Genomic DNA, 14,534 nt, shown 5'->3' on the forward strand with positions numbered 1-14,534 from the left:
GTCAGCGGAGCCACATGAGAAAACACTAAGCTAGGCACATGAATTAATGGCCAGAGGTCTGTTACAAGATCAAGTCTGCTGCCTACTTTAGTAGTTAATTGTACAAGAGTTTACATCTCCAGCACTAACCTCAGTCCCATGGGAACCTCATGAAATCTTTAAATGTCTAGATCCTGCAAGGCAGCTGCCATTCATCCAGGTCACTGGCTGTGTGTGCCTCCATATTTATTCAAAGCTCTGTTCCCAGCTATCAATGGGACAAAAAGCAGATTAGCTCTGAATTTTCATAATCAGATTCAATCTCTAAATTTTACATACTCTCAGGACTCAAATTTAGCAAATGAAATTTAAATAAAAATCCCAGTAGTCACTGTTAAAAAGCTGGTGTGTATTTTTTTTTTTTCCAACTCAAAGCACGATGTTAAAAAGTACAGAAAGGGAAAGAAAAAAAGTGCTGTCTACAATTGTCATCACAAGGAAATTAAGACAATTAGCTCAGTGGGGAGATTCATCAAAGTTTACTTCAAGAGAATGAACTGGGCCAAAGCATTATAAATGAGCATATTGGGGTAGGCATTGAGCCATGGCAGGGGTTAAGCTACAACCCAGGATACCCTCATCCCATATCAAAGTGCCTGGGTTTGTGTCCCTACTTTGATTTACATCCTGCATCCTGCTAATGGGCACTCTTGGAAACAGAAGATAATGGCGCAAATATTTGAGTCCTTGACACCCACATAAGAGACATGGATGGAGTTTCCAGTTCCTGGCTATAGCTTGACCCAGCCCTGGCTATGGCAGGCTTATGGGGAGTGAACAAGTGCTAGAAGATCATTCTCTTGGGTCTCTCTATCTCTCCTTTCCTCCATCCCCCTTTTCCTCTCCCTCTCTATCTCACTCCTCTCTCCCTTTCAAATAAATAAAAACAAATAAACACTTGTAAATGAAAACTGAGTATGTTATATGTAAAATTAACTGAGAACATTTTTAGATTTGGAAGGCAAAAGGCAAGGAACCTGGGTACCCTGGCTGTATCTATTGAGTCCAGCCTATGTTTACATGCCTGGTATTTTTGTTTCAATACATTCTTATGAACTATACTTTGGAGCAGGTGACAATCATCCTATGGAAGCTATTCTGTAGCCCCTGCCTGTCACTCTCCCATTCAATCAGTCATCAGGTCTCAGTCTCCCAGACATCTTAAGAATACTTTCCCTCTTTCTCTTCTGTACTTCCCAACTAGATTTTTCCATCTTTACCTGCCTAGAGTATCTGGCACAGTGCAGACCTCCATCAACAGTTCTTGGTTAGGCGCAGGGAAGCAGAGCAAGGTAGTGCAGTGCCATCTGACTAGCCTTGTGCTGCAAATTAGGCCTGCTGACCTCATTTGCATCTGCCATAAAACTGGCTAGATCTTCAGAAACTGTTTTATTTTAGTTTCTTGCAGATCTGGTTCTCTCCCTTGCAGAAAATGTAGGTTGGCTTCAATTTCATGAAAGCAGACTCTGAATCAAAAAACTCTTACATGTAACTAAGAAGAAACCATTACCAAAAAAAAAAAAAAGAAAGAAAAGAAACCATTACCACTCTATTATATCGATCAGTTTGTTATAGCTTGTTTTCAGGTTATTACTTTGAACAGTTCTCTTTTGCTGAGTGTAATCAAGCCCTTCCATTTTTTTTTTTTTTTTTTACTTTAGTTTTGTATTCCTAGAGGTAGTTGACCTTCAGATTCTGTATACTGTCTGGTACTTGACTATAAAATCCTTGAAGTCAAGTATCATGTGTTAATCAATTTTATTTTCCTGTGCCCAGAATAGTACTAGCACATAGTAAAAGCCTGATATACTTAATGAATTAAGTAATGAATGTTGCTATCAGAGGAACAACCACTTTGAATTTTGCATAATGACTAAGAAACAAATCAAGCACCTTGGGAGTCTATATTGTGGCTCAGCAGGTTAAGCTGTCACTTGTGAGGCAGACATCCCATATGCAAACCAGTTCAAGACCTGGGAGCACCAGTTCAGATCCAGATAACTGCTAACGTGCCTGGGAAAGCAGCAGAAAATGACCCAAGTAATTGGACCTCTGTAACCACATAGGCGACCCAGATGAAGCACCTGGCTCCTGGCTTCAGCCTGACCTAGACCTGGTGGTTGTAGCCATTTGGGGAGTGAACCAGTAAATGAAAGATCTCTCTCTCTCTCTCTCTCTCTCTCTCTCTCTCAATCTCTCTCTTTCTCCCTATCTCTGTAACTACCTTTCAAATAAATAAATCTTAAAACATTTTGAAGACATATCTAGAAAATTAAGCCTATATAAGCATAGGTCAATACTACTTTTCCAAACACTGCTGTGAAATAGTTAAATAAAGCACTTTCTTGCATGTAATATGAAACCAATCCATAAATCTCTGTAACCAGGAATAATTGCATTTAGTTTGGACATACAGAATGTTGTATTGGCTCAGACATTAACCTAATCAAATGTTGACATTTGGTTTATCACAGAGTGTACTTTTAAATACAGTTTCATATCATAGTTAAAGCCTCTACAAATATATTTAAATCTTTTTAAAATTTTTGTTTATTTTATTTGAAAGACAAATTCAGAGAGAGAGAGAAACAGAATCTTCCATCTGCTGGTTCACTCTCCAAATGGCCACAATGGCTGAAACTGTGTCTGGTGGAAGTAGAGAACCAGGAGCTTCTTCTAGGTCTTCCACATAGGTGGCAAAGACCCACGTACTTGAGTCATCTTTGTCTGCTCTCTAAGGCACATTATCAGGAAGCTAGATAGGAGTAGAGTAGCCAGAACTCTAATCAGTGCCCATATGGGATGCCAGCATTGCAGACAGTGGCTTAACTTGCTCTGCCACAATGCTGGCCCCTACATTTAACATCTTGATAGTAAAGTGCCTTGTTAGAAATTTTATATTCATAATTCAGTTCAGTTTTTAACATATTTTAACCATTCATCCATGGAGCTAAACAATAGGCCCTGATACTTATTTTCTTCTGCAAAGATATTTATAGGACAGAAAAGGAAGCACTCAAGATTTTTTTTCTTTATCCTTACACCAACTAATTCTGACCCTAACTGGGTGTATGCTCTGTAATTCAATTCTGTTTTGACACTAAGTACCCAGGATTCACTGCAGACTCTACAGGCTTAAGGGCTCAGTCTCACAAGACTCCTCTCACATCAGACCCTCATTCTACTTCTGCCCATCTTGTCTACGAAGTTGAGGGTCACCACATACACATCCTTCAGGTTTGGTCATTTATAAGAAAACTCACAGGACTCAGAACATGCTTTCTGTACTATTACTTGCTTACCATAAAGGACACAACTAAGAAACATGTAAATAAAAGAGACACATTGGCCAGATACTGAAGAAGGGACCCTGAAGCTTGTGTCTTGTGTTGCTATAACAAAATGCCTGAGGCTGGATAGGTTATAAATAAAAGGTTTGTCCCACTCATTGTTTTGGAGGCTGAATATTCAAGACAGGTCAACTATATCTGACTGGTATCTGGTAAGGGCCCTCTAACTGCATCTTAACATGGTGAATGGTATCAGATAGCAATAACAGATAAGAAAGAAGTCATGTGGTAAGAGGGGAAGCAGGAGATTAAACTAAGAAAGTATAGCGATCCATTCTCACTGTATTTAATCTAGTCTCTAGAAAATGAGATTGCACTCCCCTGAGACCTAACACTTCTGAGAGTAAAGCACTAATCCCTCCTAAATTCACAGTCACCATATCTTAAAAGTCCCAGCACCTTTAAATACCTTTGCAATGGGGACAAAGCTTCCAGCACTTGAACCAGCAATGAGCAACAAAAGAGCTGCAAAATAGGTGAAGCAAAAACTAATGGAACTGAAAGGAGCAATAGACAAATCCACAATTATAATTGGAGATTTCATCACCCCTCTTTTAGCAATTGATTGAACAACAATAGGAAAACCACTAAGGATATAGGAGAACTGGTAATCTTCACTAACCAACAGAACTGATTCAACATTTGTAAACCACCTTCAGTAACAAAGCAAAATATGTAGAACCTAGAAATCATCCCCTACAAACTTGGCCAGATAATTTCTTACTAAGATGAGAAAGTAATGCAATGTTAAGTGGCACTAGAGTAACTGTATATCCATGAGAAAAAAAATGAACCTCAACCTGGCCATTATAAAAAAAATTAAACCAAATGGATCATAGGTGTAAATATCAAATGTAAAACTATAAATAGTCTTCTAGAAGGAAACATAAGAGAAAATCTTCAGTACCTAGTGATTGGTGAAGAGTTCTTAGACATGACACCAAAAACACAATCCACAAAAGAAAATGCCTCATCACATTGTTAATTGTTTCCTTTGCTCTACAGAAGCTTTGTACATTCCCATTTTTCTATTGTTTGCTTTTATTTCCTGTGATTCTGAGATCTTATCCAAGAAGTCTTTGCTTAAATCAGTGCCTTGCAGAATTTCCCATGTTTTCCTCTAGAAATTGATAGTTTCAGGTTACATTTAGATCCTTGATCTCTTATGTGCTGACTTTTGTATAGGATGTAAAGTAGGGGTCTTGTTTCAAACTTCTGCATGTGCAAATTCAGTTTTTCCAAAATAATTTGTTGAAGATACTGTTCTTTCTCCAAGGAGTGATTTTAGCTCATTTGTCAAAGATTAGTTGGTTGTAGATGCATGTTAATTTCTGGGGTTTCTGTTGTGTTCCATTGGTCAACATGTCTATTTAAATGACAGTGCAGGGTGTTTTGACTATAACAGCACTGTGATATGTCCTGAAATCCGATATTCTGATGCCCCATCTTTGGTTTATTTTGTTTAAGATTACTTTGACTAGTCAGAGAATTTTGTATTTCCATATGAATTTTAGATTCACTTTTTCTAGATTTGTGAAAAATCTTTTTAGTATTTTGATTAGGATTGTAGGGACTAAGTTCATTTTGAAATCGTCATAAGCCCCCCTAAAATATATCGGGATATGGCCCCCTTAAAGTTCCCTAAAAGTCCCATCTGGGGTGCCATATGATATCACCGTGTGCTTATTAACAAATTCCCATAATTATTAAGCCCATGTGGGTTTTCGCCTAATATTCAGAGAAAAATTCTGAATACCAGCATAAATGAACGAGGCAGCATGGTACATTTTAAAGCTTTTATTCAGTGCAAAAGATACATAGGAGAGTGAGGGCTTTATCTGAGAGGTAAATCTGGGTTCATACTGAGTACTAGGAACCAGCCACGTGGAGGAACATCTCGGTCAGAAAGCATGGGGTGGATGGCCCAAAGGTTATGTACTCTGGAGGCAAGAGGCCAAGGAAAGGAAGGGACAAACACACTGTGTCCCAGGCTTTTAATACACTTCCAAAGGGGAGTGGTTAATTAACCTGATTGGCCAGTGGGTGCTCAGGTGTGGTCAGGTCACACAGGGGTGTGGTGAAGGCATGGTTTTTCAGCTCAGAAACCTAGTCAATTTTAACCTGTGTGCCTGCCTACATCAGTTTGGGTAGTAAGTACATTTGATGATATTAATTTTTTTAAAGATTTATTTATTTATTTATTTGAAAGTCAGAGTTACACAGAGAGAGGAGAGGCAGAGAGAGAGAGAGGTCTTCCATCCGATGGTTCACTCCCCAAATGGCTGCAGCGGCCAGAGCTGTGCTGATCCAAAGCCAGGAGCTTCTTCTGGTCTCCCACATGGGTACAGGTGCCCAATGACTTGGGCCATCTTCTACTGCTTTCCAGGCCATAGCATGGAGCTGGATTGGAAGTGGTGCAGCTGAGTCCAGAACCAGCGTCCATATGGAATGATGGCGCCTCATGCCAGGCTTTAACCCGCTGCACCACAGCTCTGGCCCCGATAATATTAATTCTTTTCTTTTTTAAAGATTTATTTATTTATTTGACAGACAGATAGAGTTACAGATAGTGAGAGAGAGATACAGAGAGAAAGGTCTCCCTTCCATTGGTTCACTCCTCAAATGGCCACAATGGCTGGAGCTGCTTCAATCCAAAGCCAGGAGCCAGGTGCTTCTTCCTGGTCTCCCATGCAGGTGCAGGGGCCCAAGCACTTGGGCCATCTTCTGCTGCTTTCCTAGGTCACATCAGAGAGCTGGACTGGAAGAGAAGCAACTGGAACTAGAACTGGTACCCACATGGGAAGCCGGCACTGCAGGCAGAGGATTAACCTAGTGTGCCATAGTACTGGCCCTCAATGATATTAATTCTTAAAACTCATGAATATGTAGCATTTCTCCAATTTTTGTGTCATCACTTTCTTTAAGATTTGTTATTTTCATTGTAGAGGTTTTTTACATTCTTAGTTAAACTTACCCAAGGTAAGTTTATATATATTGAATAAGTTTATATTATATTGAATAATAACAGAGAGAGTAGACATCCTATTATGGTTCTAGATCTCAGTGGAAATGCTTCCAGATTTTCCTTGTTCAGTGTGATGCTGCCTGTGGATTTTTCATATATTACCTTGAGATATATTCATTTCTTACCCAATTTTTAAAGTTTTTATTTTTATCATGAATGTATGATATATTTTATCATATAAAATATGACAAATAAAAATATATGATAAATAAATAAATAAAATATGATTTCTGTGCATCTATTGAGATTACTAAATGGTTTTTATCCTTCATTTTCCTGTTGTAATGCATCATGTTTATTGATTTTCTTATTTTGAGCCATCCCTGCATCCATGGGATAAATCCCACTTCATCAGTGTGAAGCATCATTTTTATGTCTTTTTTGATTAGATTTGCTAGTATTTTGTTATGAATGTTTGCATCAGTGTTCATCAGGGATTTTGCTCTGTATTTCTCTTTTTGTTTGTGTCTTTCTTTGTTTTGGAAGTAAGGTAATGCTAGCCTCAAAAATGAGTTTGGAAGAAGCCCCACTCTTTCAATTGTTTTGAATAGTTTAAGTAGAATTGGTATTAGTTCTTCCTTAAAAGTTTGGTAGCATTCAACAATGAAGCCATCTGGTTCTGTTCTTTTCTTTGTTGGGAGGGTGTTTATTACTCATTTAATCTCAGTCTTGGATATTAGTCTATTCAGGTTTCCTATGTCATTGTGCTTCAATTTTGGTAAATTATATGTGTCTAGCTTCTTCATGATGCTGACTTTTTTCTTTGTTTCTCCGTGTAGTGCAGCCTTAAGTATCGTATGTAAGGCCGGCTGGGTGGTGACAAATTCTTCCAATTTTTGCTTTTCTTGGAAAGTCTTTATTTCACTTTCATTTTCACCTTCATTTTTTTGTGTGAGAGCTTTGCTGAGTAAAGCGTTCTTAGTTGGCAGGTTTTTTTTTTTTTTTCTTTTTAGGGTTTGGACTATATCTCTCCATTCTTTCATGGCCTGAAGGATATAGATCGAGAAATCTGCTGTCAATCTGAGGAAAGATCCTTTAAAGGTGATCTGGTACCTTATTTATATAAGCCCAAACTCAAAATAATCAAATGTCATCCCTTAAATAATGATTAAACAAACTGTGTTAAATCCATATGATAAAATACTACTCATCTGAGAATGACCTATTGATACACATAAAAACTAGCATAGATTCTAAGGATATTATACTGAGTGAAAAATCCCACCTCAATTGAACACACACTATATGATTTCATTCTTGAGATGACAAAATTACAGAAACAGAGAAAATATTAGTGGTACCAGAGGTTGCTGATGATGAAGAAAATGAGAGGTGAGTGTAACCATAAAGTGGTGGTACAAGGCAGGTATCCTGTGGTAATGGAGTATTCTTCGCCTTGCTTGCTGTAGTGGCTATACTATGTTGTGTATGATATACACATTATATTCTGAGTCAAGCTTCTCAGTTTGTTGTTGTACTATAATTACCTAACAGATAATCATTGGAAGAAACTGGGTGAAGGGTACACAGATCCTCTTTGTGCTACTCATATTTTAAAAACTGTATGTAAGCTTATAATTCTTTCAAAATGAAAGTTCAAAGTAGAGGAATTATCAGGTATTACAAGCCATTCATTTAAATAAAACACATTCTCTAATATTTTTTCAAAGTTTTAATGATGCCAAATTTCTCAAATTAATAGTTTCCCTCATCCCAACAGTTGACTACATCAATGTATTTATATATAGGAAGGCTACTCTTTGTTTATTGTTTCATTTAATTAATAACAAAGTAAACAATGCTATAAATTTTATACTTTCCATGTATCAAATAACTAATTTATAATTGCTAATGGATATCAAAGGGTCAAGGACACTAAATTCATGATTCAGTAGGAAAACCTCATTTAACACATTAGATGTAACCTCCTTACTGCCCTCAGGAGCAAGCACTTTTGCTGGAATGGCCAACAAGGAAATAAAATGTGGCTAATTTTCTACTTTCTTCTTTTTAAAAAAGGAATTAATGAATATAAATATGTCCCAATTTGAAATCTTCACAGCTTCTGTAACACGTCCTTTGGAAATTTCATGACCGAATATTTGGGACATTGATTATTTCTGGAACGTAAATTAAGCCCTTGTATTTAGACCTGATTTCATCTTATTTAGATCTGAAAATTATGATAAAAATGCCTTCATGTTACTTTTACTTTCCTTACTTCAAATTACCTCCTTTAATATTCTTTTTTCTTGCAAAGATTATTAATTTGCTACAGCTTGCCATTCTTCATTTACTAGTAGCACATCTAGATATGTTTCACATTCTGCCTTTATAATTTAATAACAAAATGAAAATGCCTATGGATATCTCTTAAATGAACCTATGGGAGTTTTTACTGTACACTATGATTTTTAAGTGAGTGGGGAAAAGTTAGAAAATATCATTTCCCTGAAGGGAGGAAAGAAATTCCACTTTGCATATTGCCCTATCTAAATACCAATGGAGTTTGTGGACTCAAAAGACTTTCATAGCCTTGGCAACTCATGTCAAGAGCATCAGTGGTCACTAACATCAAAAATAAGAGTGTTAATTGTTAAATCAACAACAGGAGTCACTGTGCACTTACTCCCCATGTTGGACCTCTTTCCTTAATGAAGTGTACTATGAGAATTAACGGTAAAACCTGCCTTCAAACAGTTTTTATACTTCATGTTTCAGTGTGGGTGCAAACAGTGAAAATCTCTACTTAGTATAGAGTTGGTCTTCTGTATATAAGTGAATTAAAAATGAATCTTAATGAAAAATGGAATGGGAGAAGGAGTAGGAGATGGGATGGAAGTGGGGGTGGGAGAGTCGGAATGGGGGGAAGAAACACTATATTCCTAAAAGCTGTACATATGAAATTTGTAGTCATTTAAGAAAAACCTTAAGAAAAAAGGAAAATATCTTCTGGAAAGAACAAAAACAGATTCACAATCCATTTTCTGTACCTTCACTTTTTAGAGTGTTGAGGGGTTTCAGAGTTACACATAAAGGTCCATTTGTGACAAGATTGGACCCGAACAAACCTTGGGCTCTTTTCTGGACTCATGCAACTCTTGAGAGTCAATATTCCCACCTTTACTGTAAATATCAATATTCTCAGGCTGTTGCTCTTGCTGCCCCTGGGAGTATCATTCTATACACAGTGTATGCTCTTTGTTCTCTCTCCAGAATCTGAACATTTCTGACATAAGAGAAGCACCTGGGCCCAAGGGATTGGAGTGAGAGATTACGGAACTTCCCTGGAATAGATATTCAGACAGCACTGAGAATGAGAACTTAGTCTTCTGGCAAATACATCCATGAACACAAGACTCATGATTAGAAATTTGGGAGGGAGGGGTCAGTGCTGTGGCATAGTGGGCAAAGCCACCACCTGCAGTGCCGACATCCTATATGGGCACCAGTTCGAGTCCCAGCTGTTCCGCTTCTGATCCAGCTCCCTGCTATGGGCTGGGAAAGCATCGCCCAAATCTTTAGGCCCCTGCACCTTCGTGGGAGACCAGGAGGAAGCTCCTGGCTTAGGATCGATGCAGCTCTGGCCTTTGCGGCCAATTGGGGAGTGAACCAGTGGATGGAAGACCTCTCTCTCTCTCTCTCTCTCTCTCTCTCTCTCTCTCTGACTCTGCCTCTCTATAACTCTGACTTTCAAGTAAACAAATCAAATTAAAACAAAAAGAAATTTGGTAGGGAAACCAGAAAAGCACCAAGCTGACAGATTTATAAATAAGGAAACTAAAGCACATGGAGCTTGAGCAACTTGCCCGAGGTTACCCGGCTCCAGTTGGAACATAGGTGGTCTGGCTTCAGAGACCATGCTTCCAAACCCCAAAGATTTGTTTCTTGTGACTTCCACATGTCAGCTGCCTCACATAAACCTGAAAGACAGTGGGCACTGCAGAGGGAGAGACTGGATCAGTGAGGTGAAAGCATGAGGGTTTTGTGAAAGTTCGTATTTCTAACAATAAAACTACTCCCAGATCCAGGAAACTGGCAGTGAGGCTTACGCTCCTCAAGAATGAAAATGGAGAGCCTGGTAGTGGAGGCAAAGGGAAAGCCATATGGGAACTGACTTCAAGTGTCCTCTCATGTGGAATTAACCTCTCAAGGTATACCCTTGCACACTCATCTCCCAAGCACTTATTTAAATCCAAGTTTTTTGTTGAAATCTTTACTTAATATATACTAAACTGATTTTCTGTATATAAGGATAATTGAAAATGAATCTTGATGTGAATGGAAGCGGAGAGGGAGTGGGAAAGGGGAGGGTTGTGGGTGGGAGGGAAGTTATTGCGGGGGAAGCCATTGTAATCCATAAGCTGTACTTTGGAAATTTATATTCGTTAAATAAAAGTTAAAAAAAAATCCAAGTTTTTGAAGTCCCTTGGTTCATCACAGAATTAGCAAATAAAAATGCAACCTTTTCAGGCACACAAAGAATCAAAAACTTCAGTTCCCCATTGAACCCATCTGTAAGAAACCATTCAGGAATGTGCTTCAGCAAACAAGGCAGTCGATCCAGAAATGTTAAGAATGGTGATCAATTTCAGAACACAGTTGATCACTCTGATAGGTCTAAGAGTCAGAGGGATCACACAAACAAGACTAGTGTCTGCTAATACTAACTGATAGAATCAAAAAGGGAGAGAACGATCCAACATGGGAAATGGGATACACAGCAGACTCATAGAATGGCAGATGTCCTAAACAGCACTCTGGCCTCAGAATCAGCCCTTAAGGCATTTGGATCTGGTGAAGAGCACATGAGAGTATTTTAGGTGTGGAAAGCCAAGACACTCTGGAAAAAAAAAAAAAGAAAGAAAGAAAGAAACCTAAATGAAAGATCTCTGCGAGTGAGATCCCAGTGGAAAGAATGGGGCCATCAAAGAAGGAGGTACCTTTCTCTGAAGGGAGGAGAGAACTTCCACTTTGACTATGACCCTATCGGAATAAGATCGAAGTCGGCGAACTCAAAAGGCCTCCATAGCCTTGGCAACTCATGACTAGAGCCTAGGGAGATTACTGATGCCATAAACAAGAGTGTCAAATTGTTAAGTCAACAACTGGAGTCACTGTGCACTTACTTCTCATGTGAGATCTGTCCTTAATGTGCTGTCCAATGTGAAATAATACTATAACTAGTACTGAAACAATATTTTACACTTTGTGTTTCTGTGTGGGTGCAACTTCTCATGTGAGATCTGTCCTTCATGTGCTGTCCAATGTGAAATAATACTATAACTAGTACTGAAACAATATTTTACACTTTGTGTTTCTGTGTGGGTGCAACTTCTCATGTGAGATCTGTCCTTAATGTGCTGTCCAATGTGAAATAATACTATAACTAGTACTGAAACAATATTTTACACTTTGTTTTTCTGTGTGGGTGCAAACTGATGAAATCTTTACTTAATCTATACTAAATCGATCTTCTGTATATAAAGATAATTGAAAATGAATCTTGATGTGAATGAAATGGGAGATGGAGCAGGAGATGGGAGGGGTACAAGTGGGAGGGAAATTATGGGGGGGGGGGAAGCCATTGTAATCCATAAACTGTACTTTGGAAATTTATATTTACTAAATAAAAGTTAAAAAAAAAAAAAAAGAATGGGGTCTAGCAATCCAGTGGAGTTAGTGGGCCCTAAGAGGGAGAGCTCCATGAGGAACAGGACTGAACTTATGAAATATTTTTACTGTGCTGGAGTATGAAGTGGTGACTTTTAATTGTGTGAAAGATTTCTAAGAATTATGATAGGAAGGAGATTAGCAATAAATATATGACAATTTGTTACGTAAGTTGTAAGTGTAAAGAAAGGTAGCAGTTATCATCATTGTGCAGCCAATACAAATATTGACGACTGATTTAACCAAGGCTAAAGCTTATCTGAGAGGTTACAGTCTCAAATGCCATTAAATAAGCAAATAGTTAATATGTAAAAATTTGAAAAGGGATGTAATAATATTGAGCAGTAAGGGTAAAATGAACTGGAGAAAGTTGAAAAACTTGAACACACAAATTGGAAGGTGAAAATTTCTTGATTCTCCCATATTCACAAGATAATCATTACTTATACATTATAACTTTGGTACAGAAAGTCACAATTTTAGCCTCATGAGTGGTGGTTTCTTGCTTTTTCATTCATAACATTAACTCTGTATCATGAGCATTTCACCCTAGTTCATGTTGTTCTCCCAGCTTTCTTGATCACTTTATGAATAATTCCATGGGGTTTTTGTTGTTGTTTATCTCTATCAGTCACCCTTTGTGGACATTAGAGTATTTCTCCTATTTTGCTGTTGGCAGCAACACATGGGTGAACATTCTCGTCATATTAGTTTAGACATCATATCTGTGTGCTGTATTTCTTCATGGAAGCATTGCTCCAAATGATCCCGTCTGTTCAAAATTTCCCTTTTGAGAAAGATTTCCTCATTACTTTTCAAAATAGTGCTCAAATATGGATACCATCAAATCATGTTACCCATCGATAATTATAATGTTGGCTGCTCCATGCAGTATGTTTTTTCTATTTATGGTTATATTGTGTTAACTAAACCTTTGTAGAGAAAGCTGCTAATATGAATAGAAATAAAGGTTTTGCTTACCTTCTTCCTAATTGAGTGAGAACACTTGTTAGTCATAACTGTACTCTGGATAATACAACAATGCACTTGGTTTCATTTTCTTTGTCTTTATTTTTTTAAGAAAAAAATTCTCAGTCTATGAAGGGCTTTACTAAGGAATAGATGTTAAATTTTATTTAATGTTTTGTCATTTGTTGAGTTGTTTTTGTTAAACACATATGCTCTATGCCCAATAAAGCTGTTTACACTCACAGCAGAATGACTTTTTAATTATTAGTTTAGACATCATATCTGGAGAATTCTGCTATGTATAAATATATGAGTTTTTGAAACCAGAATCCGAGCGAAGCATTGGATAACTGGGCTGGAAGAGGAATCTTTAAAGGTGTACAACTGTCTATTGAAATCCAGGAGATTAGCTTGACCGATTCAGGGAATGCTCTGATTGTAAATGTCATCCTTAACAACATTTGTAAAGAAGCCCTTGTCTTACAGTGCTGAAGCTGTGTTTGAAAGACTCAAGAATCATTATGAGACTTTTATTAAATAAATGTGCTTTGAGACAGACATTTGACCTAGTGGTTCAGATGCTTCTTGGCGCACCCACATCCAGTATTGGAGTGCCTGGCTCCAGCTCATGATCTCAGTTTCCTATTAATGGGCACCCTGGGAGGGACCAGGTGATGGCTCAAGCACTTGAGTCCCTGCCACCCACATGGCAAACCTGGATTGAATTCGTGGCTTCTGGCTTTGGCCTGGCCCAGTCTGACCATTGTGGACATTTGTGGAGGGAACCAGTGGATAGTAGGTCCTTCTCTCTCTCTCTCTCTCTCTCTCTCTCTCTCTCTCTCTCTCTCTCTTTTATTTTCTGCATCTCTTTGCATCTCAAATAATTTTTAAGATAAGCTATTATAAGAAAATAATCATAACTGTACTTTTGCTTTTCCTTTCTAGAGGCACTGCAATTGCCGGCATCGTGTTTGGGATCGTATTCATCATGGGGGTTATTGCTGGAATTGCCATATGCATCTGCATGTGCATGAAGAACAACCGAGGTACCCGGGTGGGTGTCATCAGGACCACTCACATCAACACCATCTCCTCCTATCCTGGTAAGCAAATGTTTCCTCCTGAGGGAGGTGTCAGGTTGGTTAGTAATGTGCTACTCCTTAAGGAAAGAAAGAAACATTAGCTATTCTCTCTTAAATAATCTGTGGTTTTCTAGGATATTTCTAAATGCATGTAGGCTGAAGCTGTAGCTTTGAATAGATTTCTTAGACACAGATAATAAAATCCATCTCATATTTGAAGACATACTTTCCATAGTTGTCTCATTGACTAAAGTCGCCATTCTACCAGAGTTAAGACAAATAGATAATTCACACCCACCGTATCTGTCAGTGAGTTCTGACAAGTAATTACAGAGAAAGTGTAAGTTATATGTCTCAATAAACTGACATCAGATTCAGTAGGTATATATGCCTTCA

General features: G+C 38.0%; 1 protein-coding gene across 1 annotated transcript in view; it reads left to right on the forward strand.

Moving 5' to 3' along the window:
* CYYR1 (cysteine and tyrosine rich 1) overlaps positions 1 to 14,534 on the forward strand; it is a 118,165-nt gene that overhangs the window by 89,032 nt on the left and 14,599 nt on the right. Inside the window, exon 3 of the mRNA XM_062175781.1 lies at positions 14,002 to 14,159. Coding sequence (XP_062031765.1) covers positions 14,002 to 14,159 — 158 coding nt within the window. The remainder of the gene's footprint in view (positions 1 to 14,001; positions 14,160 to 14,534) is intronic.

Source organism: Lepus europaeus, chromosome 2 (genome assembly GCF_033115175.1).
Source record: "Lepus europaeus isolate LE1 chromosome 2, mLepTim1.pri, whole genome shotgun sequence".
Taxonomy (NCBI): domain Eukaryota; kingdom Metazoa; phylum Chordata; class Mammalia; order Lagomorpha; family Leporidae; genus Lepus; species Lepus europaeus.